Genomic DNA, 22,617 nt, shown 5'->3' with positions numbered 1-22,617 from the left:
AATCTGGCTGAAACATTCCAGCCAAACCTAGGTTCAGTGATCAAGCAAGGCAGAGAAAAGGTATGATTACTGTACTCAAAACCAGAAAGGCACAGCCCAGAACTCTCCCTATTTCTCCATCCACTCATCATTCAGAAAACCATCTAGGTCTAAATTATTTCCTCTCATCCATTAGGTGTCTGCGAGTGTTTTATGAAGTTAATATTTTTGAATGAGGACTGAAAGATTATGGCAGCACAATTAAACGTACAAATACACAAAATGCCTATGAGAAACGCCGGTTTTGCCTTCCCAGGATAAAACAAGGGTCTATCCTCATTTTTTTTTCTTTTTTTTCTCTTCCTCTCCCCTTTTTCGCACCTGATGATTGTGTAGTACAGAGGAAAAAGTGAAAGAAAAGTGTTAGTCGTTCGGTGGTGTCCAGTTCTTTGCGATCCCATGGGCGGTGGTCGGCCAGGCTCCTCTGTCCATGGGATTCTTTAGGCAAGAGTACAGGAGTGAGTTGCCATTTCCTTCTCCAGGGAATCTTCTCAGGGATGGAACCTGCGTCTCTTGCATTGTAGGAAGAGTAGACCCTCAATTGCAGTTCCTCTTTGCAATCTGTGCCAACGTGGACATGTAACTACTGAGCCTGATAACCTCCCACTTCAGGGCGGTGATGGGGCAATGAATATTAGTGAAAGGGAAATACACACGCTCTGGGTACAGCAGTGGGCGCTTATAACCCTCAGTAAACACACCAGACAACGCTTTTCTCCTCTGCCTTCCTCAATGCAGTGTGAGCGTCTAAAGAAGAGATCTATCTGCTACTGAGCAGAGACGTAGCAGGCCGACTCCTCTCACATGGCCAAGTCCAAGCCCAAGCCCAAGCACGCTGTTTAGGTTTGAAAACCCACGGACTCAGTCCAGAGCGGTCCTAACCGAAGTCGGGAGACGCAAGCCCCGCCTCTGCAACTGTAGCTCAGGCCCCGCCCCTCTGCGCCCATTGGCTCGTTCAATTCACGCCGAGCACCAATGGGCGGCCGCGGTGTCTAAGGCAGAGCCCGCGGGCAGGGAGGCAGAGAACAGAACGGCATTGGTGTCCGCAGGAAGTCTACGCCAGAGACGCGTACCCCGCTGCCCCGAGCTGTGATGAGCACCCCAGCCATCCCCCAGGGCCTGCAGCTGAACCCGAGTCAGAGGGCCCAGTCCGCATTCAGAGGTGAGGCCCGCGGGGTGGCACGAGCCGGACCGTGGATCGTTTGCCTGAGGGGCCGGGGCGGCCGCGGGGGCGGGATGGCTCGGGCAAGGCCGTCAGGGCCGCGGGGCTGCAGACCGGCTTCCCTCGCCCCCAACCCCCCAACGGTTGTGTGAGAAGCCCGCACGGGGCGCTTGGCCTCTCGCGGCCGCGTTCTCGGCGTTTATGAACTGGACAATCGGAGTGGTGCCCGCTCTGTGGTGTTAGTGTATGGGCTGAGCGTCTTGCGTACGGTCGTGACCCGCTGGTGGGGGAGACGCGCCACAGGTGAGAGAATCCGTTTAGCCGGGGGGCAGGGTAGGTGCGAGTGTGCGGGGCTCCGGGCCCGCGGGGCGGGGCGGGGCGGGGCCGGGCCGCGTCCGCCCGGGGAGCTGCGCCTGCGCAGGGCCATCCCGCCTCCGGAGTCTGGAGTTCATTTCTGCAGCGAAGGTGTGCGCGTTTGATGCTTCAGATTGAAGGCATATTGCCTTCGAGTTAAGAGAGACCTAGAGTTGTCCACTCTCGCCTCCCGAGTCGGGAGTTCATTTCTGGAGCGAAGGGTGTGCGTATCTGATGCTTCGGATCGAATGCATTTTGCCTTCGAGTTCAGAGAAATCTCGAGTTGTCCGGGTCTTCAGAAATAATAGCTATTTCTTGGCCTATGGATGGGAAAACAAATTCTCACCCACTTCTGGTAAATTAGAACTTGGAGTCAAGTGTCTCATCTCTACCATTTAGCTCTTGAAACTTGGCTTTCAGGAACTGTATGTCGACAGTGATGCTCTCCAGACTAGTCACTTTCGGACCCTAGGGAATGTTATTCTTGTACAAAGTGGTAATGGGGACCAGTTATAGGAACAGTCATTTAAAAATATGATTATTTCCCAAAGGCAGTATTGAAATTGGAAATTTTCGGTTATAGACAATGTGTGATTTCAAGTAGAATATTTTTCGAAGTTAAATCAGTATTTTATTTGGTATTATCGAAGCTGATGTTGACCTGTAGCTCTTTTGTTATTTAGAGCAAAGAAGACAAAAACTCAAGGAGCATCTGTTAAAAAGAAAAACTTCCTTTGCCTGCAAACAGGAAAATCAGTTACTCAGGTGAGGTCAAATTTTTTTCAATTCACATCTGTCAAATTAGAGCTGTCTAGTAAAGATGTAATGTGAGCCACATGTGTAATTTAAAATTTTATAGTGGCCACATTTTTAAAGAGGAAATGAATTTTAATAACATTTTATTTAATCCAGTATTTTAATTTACATTTCTTTATAATAGGTACTGTATTTATTGATATAGTTTGTCTTGATGAAGGCTTCATACCCTTCTCCAGGGTGGAAACTTCTGCTTATATTTAGGACATAGAGCTGGCAGGACTTGGTGATGGATTAGCTGTGGTATATAAAAGAAAAAATAGAGTCAGAGATGATCCTGAATGTCCAGGTTAAAGAAGGCTAAAGAGATATGACCACTAAGTTCAACCTGACTCTTATACTGTGTTTGATAGTGGAAAAGGAAATACTATGAAGGACATTATTAGGTCAGTTTTCAACTGTGAACAGTAAGGTAGTAAATCAAGGTAAACTTAAGAATTTGATAACTGTTCTGTGAGTATATAAAATTCCTGTTTTTAGGAATTAAACATCAAAGCATTTAGTGGTAAAGAGCCATCATGTATATAACTTAACTTGAAAGGTTCTGGTAAAAAGTTGTATGTATTCTACATGTAGATATGTTCAGAAAGAGTGCAAATGATATTTCAAATGAGATAAAATATTAACAGTAGGCAAATCTGGGTAAAGAATATATGCAGGTTCTTTATTTATTATAATTTTGCAACTTTATATAAGTTTAGCATTGTTCCCAAATAAAAATTTAAAAAAATTTTTGTGCATTAATTAGTTTCAGTTCAGTTCAGTCACTCAGTTGTGTCCGACTTTTTGTGACCCCGTGAATCACAGCACGCCAGGCCTCCCTGTCCATCACCAACTCCCGGAGTTCACTCAAACTCATGTCCATCGAGTCGGTGATGCCATCCAGCCATCTCATCCTCGGTCATTCCCTTCTCCTCCTGCCCCCAATCCCTCCCAGCATCAGGGTCTTTTCCAATGAGTCAGCTCTTCACATGAGGTGGCCAAAGTATTGGAGTTTCAGCTTCAGCATCAGTCCTTCCAATGATGGACTGGTTGGATCTCCTTGCAGTCCAAGGGACTCTCAAGAGTCTTCTCCAACACCACAGTTCAAAAGCATCAATTCTTTGGCGCTCAGCTTTCTTCGCAGTCCAACTCTCACATCCATACATGACCACTGGAAAAACCGTAGCCTTGACTAGATGGACCTTTGTTGGCAAAGTAATGTCTCTGCTTTTTAATATGCTATTTAGGTTGGTCATAACTTTCTTTCCAAGGAGAAAGCATCGTTTAATTTAATGGCTGCAGTCACCATCTGCAGTGATTTTGGAGCCCAAAAAAATAGTCTGATGCTCTTTCCACTGTTTCCCCATCTATTTCCCATGAAGTGATGGGACCAGGTGCCATGATCTTCGTTTTCTGAATGTTGAGCTTTAAGCCTACTTTTTTCACTCTCCTCTTTCACTTTCATCAAGAGGCTTTTTAATTCCTCTTCAGTTTCTGCCACAAGGGTGGTGTCATCTGCATATCTGAGGTGATTGGTATTTCTCCTGGCAATCTTGATTCCAACTTGTGCTTCCTCCAGCCCAGCATTTTACTTTAGAATAAACATTTTCTTTCACAAATCCCAATTTTTTTGTTCAAGACAAAAAGATGATCCTAGACTTTTGATTTGAATAACTGGGTGGATGGTGATCCTGTATATTGAGATGGGAAGCATGAGGGAAGAGTGGGAGAATCCAGAGCTCTGTTTGACCATGATAAGTTTGAGGTAGCAAGGAGACATCTAAGTGGAGATGCCAAACAGTGATGTGTCTGAAGTTCGGGGGTGAGAATTGGACTAGAGATAAAAACTTGGGAGTTGTCATGGTGTAGATGGTATTTATTTAAGACCTTGAGGTGGAATTAAATTAATAGAGGGAAAGCAGAGGAAGAACATTAATTCAAATGTGACTGTGACTCTCAAGTACTTTGTTAAATAAGGAATCCAACTGGGTTATGGGGTTTAGAGTACTCTTATACATAATGGGAAGAAAAGAACATTCTAAATTCAACTGTAGAGCTCTCAAACCCTGTTGACCCTAAAATATACATTTTGTTCACATTTTTATATTTCTGAAGTTGAAATCTGACTTAGAATCAAAGGGATGTCCAACTGACCCTTTTTTTCCCCACTTTATTCACAGACTACGAAATCACTTGCTAAGAGAGTCTCACAGCCTGTACTAACTCTGTAAAAAGAAGTTTGGGTTTAATTCTTTTTTTTTTAAATTGAATGATAATTGCTTTACAGAATTTTGTTGTTTTCTGTTAAACCTCAACATGAATCAGCCAGAGGTACACATATATCCCCTACCTTTTGAAACCTTCCTCCTATCTCCCTCTGCATCCCACCCTTCTAGGTTGATACAGAACCCCTCTTTGAGTTTCCTGAGCCATACAGCAAATTCCCATTGGCTGTCTTTTACATATGCTAATGTAAGTTTCCATGTTATTCTTTCCATACATCTCACTCTGTCCCCTCCTCTCCCCATGTCCATAAGTCTATTCTTCATGTCTCCGTTAGTGAAGTCGGTTAGTTGTGTCCTACTCTTTGTGACCCCTTGGACTGTAGCCTACCAGGCTCCTCTGTCCATAGGATTCTCCATGCAAGAATACTGGAGTGGGTTGCCATTGCCTTCTCCAGGGGATCTTCCCAACCCAGGAATTGAACCCGGGTCTCCTGCATTGCAGGCAGACGTTTTAGCCTTTGAGCCACTAGGGAAGCCCCATCGCTGCCCTGTAAATAAATTCTTCAGTACCGTTTTTGTAGGTTCTATATATGTGCATTGGAATATATTTGTTTTTCTCTTTCTGACTCACTTCACTCTGTATAATAGGTTCTAGGTTCATCCACCTCATCAGAACTGACTCAAATGCGTTCCATTTTACGGCTGAGTAATGTTCCATTGTGTATATATACCACAACTTCTTTGTCCAGTCATCTGTCCATGGACGTCTAGGTTGCTCCCATGTTCTAGCTGTTGTAAATAGTGCTGCAGTGAACAATGGGATACATGTGTCTTTTTCAATTTTGGTTTCCTCAGGGTGTATGCCAGGAATGGGATTGCTGGGTCATATGGTGGTTTTATTCCTAGTTTTTTAAGGAATCTCCATACTGTCTTCCATAGTGGCGGTATCAGTTTACATTCACACCAACAGTGCAAGAGCATTCCCTTTTCTCCACACCCTCTCCAGCATTTATTGTTTGTAGACTTTTTGATGATGGCAGTTCTGACTGGTATGAGGTGGTATCTCATTGTGGTTTTGATTTGCATTTCTCTAATAATGAGCGATGTTGAGCATCTTTTCATGTGTTTGTTAGCCATCTGTAGGTCTTCTTTGGAGAAACGTCTATTTAGGTCTTTTTCCCACTTTTTGATTGGGTTGTTTGTTTTTCTGGTATTGAGTTGTATGAGCTGCTTGTATATTTTGGAAATTAATGCTTTGTCATTTGTTTTATTTGCTTTTATTTTCTCCCATTCTGAAGGTTGTGTTTTCACCTTGCTTATAGTTTCCTTTGCTGTGCAAAAGCTTTTAAGTTTAATCAGGTCCCACTTCTTTACTTTTGTTTTTATTTCCTTTACCCTAGGAGGTGGGTTATAGAGGATCTTGCTTTGATTTATGTCATCAAGTATTCGATGTTTTCCTCTAAAAATTTTATAGTTTCTGGTCTTACATTTAGGTCTTTAATCCATTTTGAGTTTATCTTTGTGTATGGTGTTAGGAGGTGTTCTAACTTCATTCTTTTACGTGTAGCTGTCTAGTTTTCCCAGCACCATTTATTGAAGAGGCTGTCTTTCCCCACTGTGTATTCTTGCCTTCTTTGTCAAAAATAAGGTACCCATAGGTGCATGGGTTTATTTCTGGGCTTTCTATCTTGTTCCATTGGTCTATGTTTCTGTTTTCATGCCAGTCCCATACTGTCCTGATGACCGTAGCTTTGTAGTATAATCTGAAGTCAGGAAGGTTGATTCCTCCAGCTCCATTCTTCTTTCTCAAGACTGCTTCAGCTCTTCAGGGTCTTTTGTGTTTCCATATGAATTGTGAAATTTTTTGCTCTAGTTCTGTGAAAAATGCCATTGGTAATTTGATAGGAATCACACTCAATCTGTAGACTGCATTTGGTAGTATAGTCATTTTCACAATATTGATTCTTCCTACCCAGGAACATAGAGTATCTCTCCGTCTGTTTATGTCATCTTTGATTTCTTTCATCAGTGTCTTATAATTTTCTATGTACAGTTCTTTTGTCTCCTTATGTAAGTTTACTTCTAGATATTCTTTTTTGTTGCAGTGGTGAATGGGATTGATTCCTTAATTTTTCTGATTTTTCATTGTTAGTATATAGAAATGCAAGTGACTTCTGTATATTGATTTTGTATCCTGTAACTTTGTAAATTCACTGATTAGCTCTAGTAATTTTCTGATACTATCTTTAGGGTTTTCTATGTACAGTATCGTGTCATCTGCAAACAGTGAGAGCTTTACTTCTTCTTTTCTGATCTGGATTCCTTTTATTTCTTTTTCTTCTCTGATTGCTGTAGCTAGGACTTCCAAACTATGTTGAATAATAGTGGTGAAAGTGGACACCCTTGTCTTGTTCCTGATCTTAGGGGAATTGCTTTCAGTTTTTCATCATTGAAAATAATGCTTGCTGTAGGCTTATCATGTATGGCCTTTACTATGTTGAGGTAGGTTCCCTCTGTGCCCATTTTTTGAAGAGTTTTAATGATAAATGGGTGCTGAATTTTTTCAAAGGCTTTTTCTGCATCTATTGAGATTATCATATGGTTTTTATCTTTTAATTTGTTAATATGGTGTATCACATCAATTGATTTGCATATATTGAAGAATCCTTGCATTCCTGGAATAAACCCAACTTGATCATGGTGTGTGAGCTTTTTGATGTGTTGCTGAATTCTGTCTGCTAATGTTTTGTTGAGGATTTGTGCATCTATGTTCATCAGTGATATTGGCCTGTAGTTTTCTTTTTTTGTGTTGTCTTTGGTTTTGGTATCAGGGTGATTGGTGGCCTCATAGAATTGAGTTTGGAAGTGTTCCCTCCTCTGTAATATTTTGAAAGAGTTTTTTGAAGGATAGGCATTAGCTCTTCTCAAAATGTTTGGTAGAATTCTCCTGTGAAGCCATCTGGTCCTGGCCTTTTGTTTTTTGGAAGATTTTTTATCACAGCTTCAATTTCAGTGCTTGTAATTGGGTTGTTCATAATTTCCATTTCTTCCAGGTTATCCATTTTATTTCCATATTGTTGTTCATAATAGTCTCTTATAATCCTTTGTATTTCTGCATTGTCTGTTGTAACCTCTCCTTTTTCATTTCTAATTTTGTTGATTTGATTCTTCTCTTTTTTTCTTGATGAGTCTGGCTAAAGGTTTGTCAATTTTGTTTATCTTCTCAAAGAACCAGCTTTTAGTTTTATTAATCTTTGCTATTGTTTCTTTCTTTCTTTTTTTTTTTTTTCATTTATTTCTGCTTGGATCTTTATGTTTCTTTCCTTCTACTAATTTTTTGGGTTCTTTGTTCTTATTTTTCCAGTTGTTTTAGGTGTAAAATTAGGTTGTCTATTCAATGTTTTTCTTGTTTCTTGAGGTAGGATTGTATTGCTATAAACTTCCCTCTTAGAACTACAGCAAAAGCTGCTCCCATAGGTTTTGACTTGTGTTTTCATTGTCATTTGTTTCTAGAAATTTTTTGATTTCCATTTTGATTTCTTCAGGAACCTGTTGGTTATTTAGAAACGTGTTGTTTAATCTCCATGTGTTTATGTTTCTTACAGTTTTTTTTCTTGTAATTGATATCTAGTCTCATAGCATTGTGATCAGAGAAGATGCTTGCTACGACTTCAGTTTTCTTAAATTTATTGAAGTTTGATCTGTGACCCAAAATGTGGTCTATCCTGGAGAATGTTCCATGTGCACTTGAGAAGAAGGTGTATTCTTCTACATTTGGATGGAATGTCCTGAAGATACTAATGAGATCCAGCTCATCTAGTGTATCATTTAAGACTTCTGTTTTCTTATTAATTTTGTTTTGATGATCTGTACATTGGTGTGAGTGGGGTGTTAAAGTCTCCTACTATTATTGTGTTACTGTCCATTTCTCTTTTTGTGTCTGTTAGTGTTTGTCTTATGTACTGAGGTGCTCCTATGTGGGGTGCATAGATATTTACAATTGTTATGTCTTCCTTTTGGATCCATCCCTTGATCATTATGCAGTGTCTTTCCTTATATTTTGTAATCTTTATTTTAAAGTCTGTTTTGTCTGATACGAGGATTGCTACTCCAGCTTTCTTTTGCTTCCCATTTGCATGGAATATATTTTCCCATCCTCTCACTTTCCGTCTATATGTGTCTTTAGGTCTGAAGTGGGTTTCTTATAGACAGCATTTGTATGGGTCTTGTTTTTGTATCCATTCAGCCAGTCTGTGTGTTTTGGTTGGAGCATTGAATCCATTTACATTTAAAGTAATTATTAATACATATGTCCCTGTTGACATTTTCTTAATGGTTTGGGGTTGATTTTATAAATCTTTTTCTTTTTCTTGTATTTCTTGACTATATAAGCCCTTTTAACATTTGGTGTAAAGCAGGTACTGAATTCTCTTAACTTTTGCTTGTCTGAGAAACTTTTTATTTCTCCATCAATTTTGAATGAGATCTTTGCTAGGTACAGTAATCTTGATTGTAGATTTTTCTTTTTCCCTTTCAGTACTTTAAATATATCCTGCCATTCCCTTCTGGCCTGCAGAGTTTCTGCTGAAAGATCAGCTGTTAAGCATAAGGGGTTTCCCTTGTATGTTACTTGTTGCTTCTCCCTTGCTGCTTTTAATATTCTTTCTTTGTGTTTCGTCTCTGTCAGTTTAATTATTATGTGTCTTGGCATATTCCTCCTTGGGTTTATCCTGTATGGGGCTCTTTATGCCTCTTGGACTTGATTGACTATTTCTTTTACCACGTTGGGGAAATTTTTATAATCTCTTCAAAATTTTTCTCATACTCTCTTTTTCTCTTCTTCTGGGACCCATATAATTTGAATGTTGGTGCGTTTGATATTGTTCCAGATGTCTCTGAGAATATCAGTTCTTTTCTGAAGTTATTTCCACCACTTTATCTTGCAGCTCACTGATTCATTATTCTGTTTCAGATATTCTGCTATTGATTCCTTCTAGAATATTTTTAAATTCATTAATTGTGTTATTTGTCTCTGTATGTTTATTCTTTAATTCTTCTAGGTCTTTGTTAATTGATTCTTGCATTTTCTCCATTTTGTTTTTAACTTATTGTGTTTGAAGTCTCCTTTTCCCAGGCTTTAAGGTTGAATTCTTTCTTCCTTTTGGTTTCTGCCCTTCTAAGGTTGGTCCAATGGTTTGTGTAAGCTTCTTATAGGGTGAGATTTGTGCTGAGTCTTTGTTTTTCCTCTGATGGGCAAGGCTGAGTGAGGTGGTAATCCTGCTGATGATTGGGTTTGTATTTTTGTTTTGTTTGTTGTTTAGATGAGGCCTCCTGCACAGTGTGCTACTGTTGGTTGGGAATTGTATTCAGGCGGTTTCCTTTGTGTGAGTTCTCACTGTTTGATACTCCCTGAGGTTACTCTGGTAGTCTAGGGTCAGTGCTCCCACTCCTAAGGCTCAAGGCTTGATCTCCGGTCAGGATCGAAGATTCTACAAGTGGTTTGTTATGGCATTAAGTGAGATAAAAACAAATATCCAAAAACGAGGGACCAAAGATGAACTCCAGACAAACGGCAATTACAAAATCAGTCAAATAATAATTAGAATAATGGAATATACATATATTGTAATATAATATATGGAATATACCCATGAGCAAAATCAAAATAGTCCAACAAAAGTAAAGTACAATAGATTGACCCAGAGAACAAAGGAAATAAAAAATTATATTTACCAGTTAAGAATAAAACTAACTAAAGCACAAACTGGAAAACAAAACTAGAGCAAGGTGTCAAGTGGGTAATAAAGCAGTGAAAACAAAACTAACAAATATTTTGAGAGGAAAGAAAAGAAAGAATAGATATGCAAAGTTAAATAGAGGTATATTAGGAAAGATTAATTGCAAGAGGAAAGAACAGTAGGAAAGGCAAACAAAGGAATAAATGTAGAAAAAAAATGTTAAAAATTTTTAAGTTAAAATTATAAAAAAAGAGAAAAGAAAGAAGAAAGAAAAAAAGCATAACTCAACAGAATTGCAAAAGCCCAATGCACAGGCAGAGGTTTGTAACAATAATAAAAATAAAAGTGTGACTGAATATACACATATATACCCATAAGCAAAATGAAAACAGTCCAACAAAAATAAAATACAGCAGATTGACCCAGCAGACAAAGGAAACCAAAAATTATCTCTACCAGAACAAAACTATCTAAAGAACAAACTGGAAAACAAAACTAAAGCGAGGTGCCAATTGGGGAATGAAGCAATGAAAACTAACAAATTTGTTGAGAGGAAAAGAGAGAAAGAATAGATATGCAAGGCTAAACAGAGGCAGGTAAAGATGATTTATATACATTCAAGATGAACTGCAAGGAAAAAAGAACAGTAGGAAAAGCCAGCAAAGGAATAAATGTAGGAAAAATAATAATAGGTTTAAAAAATCTTAAAAAGAGAAAAGAAAAAAAAACTCCCAGAACTGCAAAAGCCCAATGTAGAGGCAGAGGTTTATACAACAATAAAAAATGTGACTGAGAAGAAAAAGAATAAAAAAGCTCAAAAGCTCAATTAGATTTCATAGTGCCAATAAAATCGACAACTACAAAAGAGGGGAGAAAAAAGAAAAAAAATAGACTCTACAGAACAAGTCAAAACATAAGAATAATAAATGTTTTTCTTGAGGCACTGCTGTCAGAGTCCTTTCCCTCCCTGGGAGTGACAGTCCACCTCACCTGCCTAGGATGCCCTCCAACACTGTGCTGATCCCTGGACCTGCTGTGGGCTCAGATGCTAATCTGGTCTTACTCTGTGTTCCTGCCTCCAATGTCCACAGCTGTCAGAACTAGTACGTTTTCTTTTGTGGGAGCTCTCAATGACCTTTTATATATTCCATAGATAGAGTCTACATAGTTGATCCTGTGGATTTAATCTGCAGCTGTACAGCTGCTGGGAAGGTTTTGGGTCTTCTTCCTTAGCCACATTGCCCCTAGGTTTCCATTGTGGTTTTATTCCCACCTCTGCATGTGGGTCGTCCACTGGGGTCTACTCCTGAGGCTGCCCTGGAGGACTTGGGTTTGCCCCTGTGAGGGTCACGTGTGGAGGTGGTGCATGGGTCACAGGGGTCCTGGCAGCACCAGGTACTCGGGAGTTGGCGGCTAGGGCAGCAGGGAATATCGTGCTGTAGAAGGGTATGGCAACCCGCCCTGGCCAATACACTCCAGTATTCTTGCGTGGAGAACCCCTCCATGACAGAGAAGCCTGGCAGGCTACAGTCTACAGAGTTGCAGAGTTGGACACTACCAAAGCAACCCTGTGCGGAAAGACACAAGGCTTTTGTGCCTGTGGCAGCTGTGCCCCCGTGAGAGTTGAGCGTGAAGGTGGCGCAGCTGCTTGACTTGGGGGACCCTGGTGGCACCAGTATGCAGGGACACGGACTGCCTCTGTCACAGGAGTTATGGCCCTATCAGGGTCTTTTTTCAAGCCTCTTGTAGCTGGCGATCAGAAGGCTTCTTTGGCCAGTCTTTCTCTATAGCTCTGCTCCTTCAGGCACTTAGAGGGCTCCCTTGCCTGGGGTCCTTCTCTGTTGTTCGGTGCATCAGGCACATAGAGGGGCCCCCCCTGGCTGGGGCCCTACTCTATAGACTGGTGCATCAGGCACTTAAAGGGGCACCCTGGGTGGGATCCTGCTCTCTAGTTCAGTGCATCAGGCGTTTGATGGGCCAGCCTCTCTTGTTCAGCGGACAGTGCTGGCCTGTGGCGGGAGAGAGGCTATGGTGATGGCTGCACCTCCTTCACGGGACTCAGCAGTATCGCCCGGCTTCCATGGCTGCCTGGCTTTCCTCCGCAGGCATTTCCCACCACAGTCTCCTCCCTCACATCCCCTCAACCCATCTCTATGCAGTCAACAGCAGCCCTTGCCCTGGGATTGCTCCAGCTCCCAGCCTCTGCGCCTTCCAGGGGATCTACGGCCCTGTCTGGGGGATGTATGGCTGCAGCAAGGACTGTCTGAGTCTCATTCCGTTTAGGCTGCCACAGATCAGCTGTTTCACTCTCAGCCTTAAATGTTTCTCCTCTGACTCAGACAGTTGCCCCAGTGTGGGGATCAGACCCGTGTTGTAGTTCCCCCACCCACTTAGGGCAGGCCCTGTCCTAACTAACACTCCTGTTTTTCCTTCTAGTTCCTTCATTCTACTGAGTTTTGCGTGGGTCTGTATATTCTTTACGCTGGTCAGGGACTCCTCTCTGCTCTCAGCTGGTGTTCTGCATGCACTTCTGTGTCTGAAGGTGTATTCCTGATGTATCTGTGGAGAGAGAGAGACTCCACGTCCACCTACTCATCTGCCATCTTATTCCTAGGTTTAATTCTTGAAGAACCCTTTGCTTGGGATGTATAGTCTAAATGCAATGCCATCTAGAAACTAAAATACACATTAATTAATAAATTGTGTGTTTGAAAATTTTTGGATTTCTTTTGGGAGAGCTGTTTTAAAAGAATTTTTTTCAAGGTAAGTCTGGTACCAGGTACTTAAAACTAACCAAAGAAAGTGTTGCTTAACAAAGATTTTTGAAGACTTGTTTGAACAACTAGAGAATGGTTTAGAATGAGATTGTGGGGGGAGGGTTTAAGATCTTGTAAGAAAATATCTTTACTTTTTCCCTAGCCATGTTGTTTAAGCTTTAAATCACCCTACAATAAAGAAAAGTTTTGCTTAGAACAAGTCAATCTCAGCTCAGTTCTTGCCTCAATTTAGAACTACCAAGTCAGAGAATAGTTACATGATCCTATACCTCCCCCCAAAAAGGAAGCATTATCTAAAAGCATGTGGATTTTCTTTTTTTTTTTTAAGTGATGGAGATCAGAGAGTCAGGACATCTGAAGGCCAGATCCAAGAAGGGAAGAAAGTTCTGAAAATAAAGACAAAAATGGTAAGATACGGAGTAGCTCTCCATCCCTTTTCCCTCATCCCTAAAGAAGGTTTTTTCCCCTACACTCTTTCTAAAAGAAAGAAATTCTAAAATAGTGATTTGTCTTAAATAACTCTTTTAGGCTGATAAAGAGAATGTCGGTAGACCTATCGGGATCAAAAATAATTTAACAGTGGAAAAAAACTGTATTCCTTTAAAACCTTCTAATGAATTAACCAATTCAACCATAGCCACGGATCCACCTAATTCTGAGGATAATAATCAAACTCTGCCATTGTTACCAGTTAAAGATGACCCGCAAGGTCAACATAGAACATTAAGCCAAACATTTCACCTTAAAAACAACAGTAAAAAAAACACAGTGATTACAGAAAAACCAAAGCACGATGCTAACGTGCCCAAGAAACCTGTGCTTGGAGCATATCGTGGCCAAATTGTTCAGTCTAAGATTAATTCCTTTAGAAAACCACTGCAAGTCAAAGATGAGAGTTCTGCAACAACCAAGAAACTTCCAGCGACTGTCTCTAAAGCCACCAAGCCTCAGCCTGGAGACGTCAGCAGCGTAACAGTGAAAAGTGATAGAGCCTCACATATGACATCTGCCACTAAATTTGCAAGCACTACATCTCAGATCCGACACCTTGTGCGACCTCCTATTAGAAGTCAGCACAATAAAGCCCAGGACGCCATGAAACCGGGCAGCAGCAGGATGTCAGCCAATGTCACAGTTCGGAAAGGGCCTCGAGAGAAGGAGTTAAATACAGTTTTGTCTGGCATCAAGACCAGTTCTTCGCAGGACATGAAAGGAGATAAGACACTATCAAAAAGCATGGCAGCTGGAATGGCAGCCAGGCCTGCTTCATCTGCTAATACTAAACTGATAGAAAAGTCAAAGAGCGCTGAGCAGCGCAGACACACTACGGTGAAAGCAGCTGTTGACAGTAGATGGACTCAGCCCAGAGAAACTGCGGAGGAGAGAAAGTAAGTAGATGTGATTTTATTAGCGCAATTTTCAGTAGAGTACCATTTGTAAGTTCAGCTTATCATTTCCTTGATATTAGAGTATTCAGGTCTTTTGTACATGGATTCTCTTCATATGCAGATCAGTCTAAGCCTGTTTATATTGTGGAACAGTATATCCTAAGTTACTATGCTTGAGTATGTTTAATGGGGCTTCCCTGGTGGCTCAGTGGTAAAGAATCCACCTGCGATGCAGAAGACACAGGTTTGATCCCTGGGTTGGGAAGAAACCCTGCAGAAGGAAATGGCAACCCACTCCAGTATTCTTGCCAGGATAATCCCATGGACAGAGGAGCCTGGTGGGTTACAGTCCATGGGGTTGCAAAGAGTCGGATATGACTTAGTGACTAAAACCAAACCAAAACATGTTTAATTAGGTTGTTTTATGCAGTCAAAGTTAAAATGGTAATGAAATTGGGAAACGATTTATAACCTCTCCATTTAAAAATGCATTCTTGGGGTCTTTGCACGTATAGTTAACATTGGTATGTTCCCTGTTTATCTTCAAACCCGTGAACTATACCTGTGCACTAGTGTAGGATTGAAGACTGGAAGTGGTGTCCAGCTTTCGGTGTGTTCGACAGAATTCTGTCATCAGTGTCACAGTAATGTTTATATGCCGCTTCTGACTGTAGAGCTCGTTTGAGTGAGTGGAAAGCTGGCAAAGGAAGAATTCTGAAGCGTCCTCCGAGCTCAGCAGTTACCCGGCCTGAGCCCGAAACACAAAATGAACAACCTGTTGGATCCTTCTGGACTACCATGGCAGAAGAAGATGAGCAACGACTGTTTACCGAAAAAGTGAACAAGACATTTTCCGAATGCCTGAACCTGATTAATGAGGTAGAGTCTTTATCTTATATTTGTTTATAGCTTATAACTTAATAGCTTACAAATTAAGTTTATAGCTTACAAATCACCTTCATGAGTGTTATCTCATTAAGTTATATCATCAGTCTTTTTTGACCAATTAATGTGTCAGCAGTGTTATGGAGACTTAATTGTGAAATTGTGTGTCTTTAGCCTTTAATAGGCTACATTCTAATTGAGTTCCTATAAATGTATCAAAGGGATACTTAGATTTTTTTTTTCCATTGAGTTTATAAATATTGTATTTCTCTAAGATATTAATATAGAGTGGGCTGGGGGTGGGTATTTGCTCTGATACTTCTGTTTTTTACATTCAATCAACATATTTACAAATTATTTTTTCTACTCATTCTATACTTTACCAAAGATTAGCAACACAAATTATTATCACAGATTAAATTTAACTAAAATATTTGCAAACCAAATCCCATTAATCTAAACCAACATGGTCTTGAACTGTAGAATTTAATGATTTGGACCTGAATCCTATGAGTATGATAATTTCAGAGTGTGTGTGTGTGTGTGTGTGTGTGTGTGTGTGTGTTTTTCTCCTGACGCTCCTTAATCTTGCTTTGGTCACTCACTAGTGTCTAAACATAGCAAGACTAATGAATATACAGAGTGTGATTTCAAACCTTTCTCTAGTCTTTATGAATACCTTTAAACTTTTTGTAGTTCTGAAAGCCAGTGAAAATTATGGTCAGGGAAACTGATTCTATTCCTATCTACTCTACTGAGGTTTTTTATTGATACCATGGAATTTTCTGCCCAACTACTTACCTATATATAGCTGTTAATTACATAAGCCATTACAGATTCATTTTTAAAATCTTACTATCAAAACCTGACACAGATAATCAGGGAAAAAAACAAACTAGTGAGCTGTTTCCACAAGCATTTGATAGGTTAAAAAATTATAAATAAAGTAATAACAAATAGGGACTCCCTTGGGGGTCCAGTGGCTAGGACCCTGCGCTCCCGATGGCAGGGAACCTGCGTTCCATCTCTGGTCGGGAAACTGGATCCCACTTGCTGCAACGAGAAGATCCTGCAAGCCACAGCAGAGACCAGGCACAGGCGGAAGGAAGTGTATGTGGACGCACACCAACAAATCGATTCCGTAACGCACAGGAGGGCAAACATGAAGACTGAGCAGCGTGTTAGCCGTTTTTGTTACTAATTTTTTTCTCAACTAATGTTTCTTTTTTCTAACTCTTGACTGATCTACTTCTTGCTAACCATTCAGAATAAGTTTGGAGTAAGGAAAACAATGGTGACTATATTATGAATAATTTTCCACCAGCCTTTTTTTCTCTTTGCCGCTGATCCTGATTGTAGTAGGCTTACTTAATTGTTCATAGTTTGTAGACTAAACAGCCTCATTCACTTTATTTCTTGCTGTTTTAGGGGTGCCCAAAAGAAGAAGTATTAGTTACACTAAATGACCTGATTAGAAATATTCCGGATGCCAAAAAGCTGGTTAAATACTGGATATGCCTTGCACATATTGAATCACTCACAAGTCCTATTGAAAATATTATCGCAATCTATGAGAAGGCCATTCTGGCAGGAGCTCAGGTGAGATGATAACTTACAGGTCATTATTATTTCAGTGTAAATAACTCAGAATTATTTTGGAACACATCACCATATAACTTGATACAATTTTGCTTATTTATGTGGCAGTAATGAATGTTTAAAGACCACAAAATTACATATTATGGAGGCTGTTTCTTACCCTTCTAAAACTTGCTCATGTACTAGGGATAGTCAGACCTTAGAAAATGGATATAAGCTGAAATATGCATTCCCTAAAATGTGATGTGAGAAATAGTTTACCACAACATGTCATTTTGGACATCCTCTAGTGGAGAAATCTACTGAAAGACTGAATTTTCAGTTTTAAAAAGTATTTATTTAATAGAAAGCAAAGGGAATTAAATTAACTTTTAAAATGTTAGTAAGCTCTCTAACCAGAGAACTCTCACTTTACAAGTCTGTGGACTCCCATTTTTATGCCATATGTTTGGTCTAATCACATATAGAAAATGGCAATAAACTAATTTCCATATCTGTTACCTCTTCCCATTGTGCTACTACAAAAAAAGCCCTGGGGTATAGGATAAGTCATATCTGAACTTTCATTTGGTTGGTTTTTTGTTTTTATGGGCAGATATTCCTAAATGTATTTCCTTCTGGCCAAGTTTCTCAGAAGTGCATTCTTGGAAATTGTTTATAAAGAGAGTTTTTAAAAACTTTTCTTTTTCAGCCTTTCCTTAAGAAAGGTCTATATCCTTTAGTATCAGCAAAGCCAACAAATACTATTTGATCTTTCACCTGAATTAAAATATCATATATTCAGCAGGTATTCTCTCTAAATGTGTAAGACACTTTGCTGAAGGATAACTGTATTCCACCGAACTTTACCTGGAAGAGAATGTTAGGTCCCTACTACATTGAGCCAGAAGGGACGTTACTTAATGGTGCTTATGACAGTATAGCTAGGATGCAAAACTAGAGCCAGGCATTCATAGAGAAAGCAGTAAAGAGATGTGAGACCAGAGCAGAAGTTGGGGAACAGGGATCAAAACTGGGCAAGAAAACTGAACACCTGATGGGTGAGTCCTTCAGGACTAAGTTCAAGAATTAACAATGTGACCCTGAGGTTCCCTTTTGTATCATACTTTGAATATACTCCATTAGTAGGCACTGTGGTTCAAGGGAATATAGTAAGTACTTACACTATATGACATTTAATGCATAGTTGCTAAACTGCTGAATTTTTGAATAAATGAAATGTTAGACTAATCTACTTTGAACTCTTCAAAGATGCATTTAATAGCATGTGAAACAAAAATATAACCATGGGCTGGAATGTAGGAGAAAAGGAATAAAGTAATACAAATTTAGAGTAAAAAATATAATCAGCTCTTTGATAGATATTAATAGTCTTAATTTGCTACTTGTTCATTCATTTTGTTCCTGTCAAGCAAGCAGTAATAGTTACCATAGGCTTAAGAAAAATTAACAGGGAAATTTTTTAAACTGATGAAATTCTATCCCTTAACCCTGGTGGCTCAGGGGGTAAAGCATCTGCCTGCAATATGGGAGACCTGGGTTCAGTCCCTGGGTCCGGAAGATCCCCTGGAGAAGGAAATGGCAACCCACTCCAGTATTCTTGCCTAGAGAATCCCATGAACAGAGAAGCGTGGTGGGCTACAGTCCATGGGGTCACAAACAGTCGGACACGACTGAGCGACTTCACTTTCACTTTTCACTTTCATGCCTTGGAGAAGGAAATGGCAACCCACTCCAGTGTTCTTGCCTGGAGAATCCCAGGGACGGGGGAGCCCAGTGGGCTGCTGTCTATGGGGTTGCACAGAGTTGGACACGACTGAAGTGACTTAGCAGCAGCAGCAGCAAGAATTCTGAGAAAAATGGTCTAAGAACCATTGCTTTCTCTTAAAATATGTAACTTAATCACTGGTTTTAATATTTTCAACTTGGATAACCTAGTTAATGTCTGAGAATATAAAATTTATATGGGTCTGCTTTCTTCATTAAAATAAAATTAAGCCCATCGAAGAGATGCGACATACAATTGTTGACATTCTGACAAAGAAGAGTCAAGAAAAACTTAAATTTGGTAAGTTAGTTTCTTTTCTTTCCTTCAGGTAAATTGTGATTTAATTTTAAATTTCTTTGCTGAATTATTTTTATCTTTTTAAACTGTTTTTAATATTTAAGTTGGTTCTTTCCTCATACTTCTGTTGATTTACCTCTGAAATTCATTGACTCTACATAGTATAAGTAATTCTTAACTAGGAGATCTGGTTCAAAATTGTTATCATGTATCTGTGAAAGTTACCTTACCTCTCTAAGCCTTTTCCTGTCTTGATCAGGAAGGTCTCCTGGAGTAGGGCATGGCAACCCACTCCAATATTCTTGCCTGGAGAATCCCATGGACGGGAGCCTGGCAGGTTACGGTCCATGGGTTGCAAAGAGTCAGATATACTTTCACTTTTTTGACTAGGTGATCTCTATAAAGATTTTTTAGTCCAACAGAGAATATTTCTATTTATGATTGCTGTTAATAAGTACCAGTGGCACATACAGGAGATGTATATGATCTGATCTTACAGGCTGTATTTAATGAAGGAGCTTAAGAGGGAATGGGCTTCCCTGGTGGCTCAGATGGTAAAGAATCTGCCTGCCGTGCAGAGACCTGGGTTTGATCCCTGGGTCAGGAAGATCCCCTGGAGAAGGAATGGCAACCCACTCCAGTATTCTTGTCTGGAGAATCCCATGGACAGAGGAGTCTGACAGGCTACAGTCCGTGGGGTGCAAAGAATCAGACACGACTGAGCAACTAATACACACGTTAAGAGGGAGTGATCAGGGTAACAGAAGGAAAAACCAGGAAAGACTAGTGTATCACAAACCAAGGGCAGAGGAAGGTCTAAGAATAGCCTAACCCACTGAAATGGGTGAAGGGAGGTCAACAGGCACAAACTACCAGTTATAAAATAAACAAGTCCTGGGGATGCAAAATACAGTGTTCTATCTGAAGTAATAACACTGTATTGCATATTTGAAAGTTGTTAAGAGAGTAAACCTTAGAACTCCTCATCACAAGAAAAAGATTTGTAACTCTGTATGGGGACGGATGTTATCATTTCACAATGTATTGTGGTCGTCATTTCACGATATATACAAATATCAAATCATTATGTTGTATACTTGAAACAAATATTATATGCCAACTATACTGCAGTTTTTTAAAATTTATATATTCTAAGCACGCTGGCCCTTTAATTTTGTCTTAGTAGATCATTTTTAAGCTTCATACCAAGATTGTCTTCCTTCTGTCTTGTCCTCATTTTTCAAGACCCCATGTAAATGTCATTTGTGAAGCCTTCCTTTGCCATCTCCCTGTCCCTCAAGCAAATTCAGTTATTTCTTTGTATGGGTTCTCGTGACCCTTTGTTTTTTTAACCTCATGTATCGCATTTTCCACCTAATTATTTTAAAGCATGTCTCTTCCACAGAATGTGAACTTCTTAAAGGGTGTGGCTGATTTCCTTTTGGTATTCATTTCTGTAATCCCTGACACATAGGAAATATTAGATATTTGTTAAATAATTGTTAGCAGCATCTGCTTAGAAAAAGTAAATGGTTACAAGATGGCAGTGTGGTTCTTTGATTTTGCAAATTCGGCTAACTGTAAATAAACTTGTCTTCTGAATTTGTTCTTTATATTCAAACAAAAATTTCGTCTATAAATCTCTCTGTAGGAGAAAATATTAAGGAGACTTGCGCAGCCAAAGAAGAAATCCAAGAAGCCCACACTGATACAGGTGTTGATCTAGAACCAGAAAAACTGGAAATGGAAAATAAGCATCCTAGAAATGTGGTGTTTCAAGACTGTGAGAAAGAGGAAGATGACAAAGTAAAAGACCCAACCAGTGATGTTAAAACCCCAAGTACAAACACTAGGGCAGGTTGCTTAATTAAATATAATGTGTCTACTACGCCATACTTGCAAAGGTAAACTTTTAAAATGTAATGTGCTCTTGTTTTTATGCTTAGGGATCGTGTATGTGGTATTTTGAAATCTTTAAGCTCCCGATTAGAACTATTTGTTATTAACAAAGGTTTCAAACAAAATGTGAATGGAACATTTCACCTGTACTTGCTTTGCTTTTTCCTAAATATTACCATTTTAAAAAAGAAAAACTTTAATTTCTGGGTATTACTAATAACAGTGGGTTTTGGAATTGAGCAATTAGCCAATTCTATAGGTATTCAAGTATCTAGTGTGTCCAAGTTGTAACAAACAACAAATGGAAAAATGAAAAAGTTCCTGATTTCAGGGAGCTGGCAGGCCCTCTCTGTAGGACAAGTCACATGGATAAATATTTAGTATAAAAATATGAAGTGAAAATGGAAATAATTTTGTGGGTCATTCTTTTTTAGTGTAAAAAAGAAGATGCAGTTTGATGAAACAAATTCAGCATATAAAGAACTAAAGTTTCTAACACCAGTTAGACGCTCTCGACGTCTCCAGGAGAAGACTTCTAAACTGCCAGATATGTTAAAAGACCATTATCCTTGTGTGTCTTCATTGGAACAGTTAACAGAGTTGGGACGTGAAACTGATGCTTTCGTGTGCCGCCCCAACACAGCCCTGTGCAGAATGTTCTCTGAACATGACCCAACAGAAGAGGAGTGAAGTTCTAATAAGGAATGGAGTTATATTATATTCCAAGAGTGGTTGGCTGGTTGGTTGGTTGTGATTTTGTATGTCCTTTAGGTCAGGAGTTGCCAAGTACCTAAGTATTCACGGCAGAAAGTTAATCCTGCCTTGTTGATCTCAACAGACCGAGTTTTTCTCTGAGATAGTGATTTGTTAAGGCCGAGTTAGCTCACCCTGTCGCCCAGTTCTGTGGTCTCCTGTGTCCCCACCTGCTCACTGCCGCTCTCCATCAGCGCTGGTGGCTGCATCTGTGGTCTCTTGACTGCTTTCTTTTTATTATAGCCAAGGTCATAAGAAGGATAGTTAACCTACTCCATTTCTAAGGGAAAATGATTTGTGGTAAGGAAGAAAACGTGCCAAAGCTGATGGGTCTTTGGAACTTTAAATCTGAGTTCCTTTCTTAAGTTCCTTTTCTAACTTGACTATCTAAAATGCTAAAAAAATTTTAACCCCATCGCTTCGTTTGATAAGTTTATATAGACTATTAAAATGGAATTAGAGAAGGAATATATACTGTTTCATAAATGTCATTCTAGTTTAAGTAGTATTTCTAAAATAACTAATAACTTCAAACTGATTTCTTCCTTGTAATGTTAATATAAAAACTTCACTGTTAAATCACATCTCCTAAAACATGATAATCATACACAGTAGTAGGACTCCTCACACATAAATACCACCAAGTAAAGCTGTTTTGAAAGTCTCCAAACTAATACCTAAGTGGCGTGTATCCTTCATCAGCTCTACAGTTTCAATAAGGATTTGGTCATTGTAAAAGATTAGATAGTTTTAAAACTGCATAATATGAATATAGTTAAAAATCACTACTTATTTATGTTCATGAATTCCATTTATATAATAGTGCCAATCTTTGTTCTATTTACTGTCTCACGTTCTAGAGAGTAGGAGTTTTATTCCTTTTAAACTATGTATCTACTATATATACAATAAAGTAAAATATCTCTATAACGATA

General features: G+C 39.5%; 1 protein-coding gene across 1 annotated transcript; it reads left to right on the top strand.

Annotated features, from left to right (window-relative positions):
• The first annotated feature begins 661 nt into the window (after positions 1 to 661).
• CKAP2 (cytoskeleton associated protein 2) lies at positions 662 to 22,617 on the top strand. Its single transcript, XM_069601473.1, has 9 exons — positions 662 to 1,201; positions 2,239 to 2,320; positions 13,422 to 13,500; positions 13,622 to 14,481; positions 15,156 to 15,360; positions 16,795 to 16,965; positions 18,964 to 19,033; positions 20,682 to 20,934; positions 21,364 to 22,617. The coding sequence occupies exons 1-9, from the start codon at positions 1,132 to 1,134 to the stop codon at positions 21,617 to 21,619; spliced, it is 2,046 nt and encodes a 681-aa protein (XP_069457574.1). The 5' UTR covers positions 662 to 1,131; the 3' UTR covers positions 21,620 to 22,617.

This window comes from Ovis canadensis, chromosome 10 (genome assembly GCF_042477335.2).
Source record: "Ovis canadensis isolate MfBH-ARS-UI-01 breed Bighorn chromosome 10, ARS-UI_OviCan_v2, whole genome shotgun sequence".
Classification (NCBI taxonomy): domain Eukaryota; kingdom Metazoa; phylum Chordata; class Mammalia; order Artiodactyla; family Bovidae; genus Ovis; species Ovis canadensis.
Note: the sequence above shows the minus strand (reverse complement) of the source record. Positions and strands in the feature narration are given on the sequence as shown.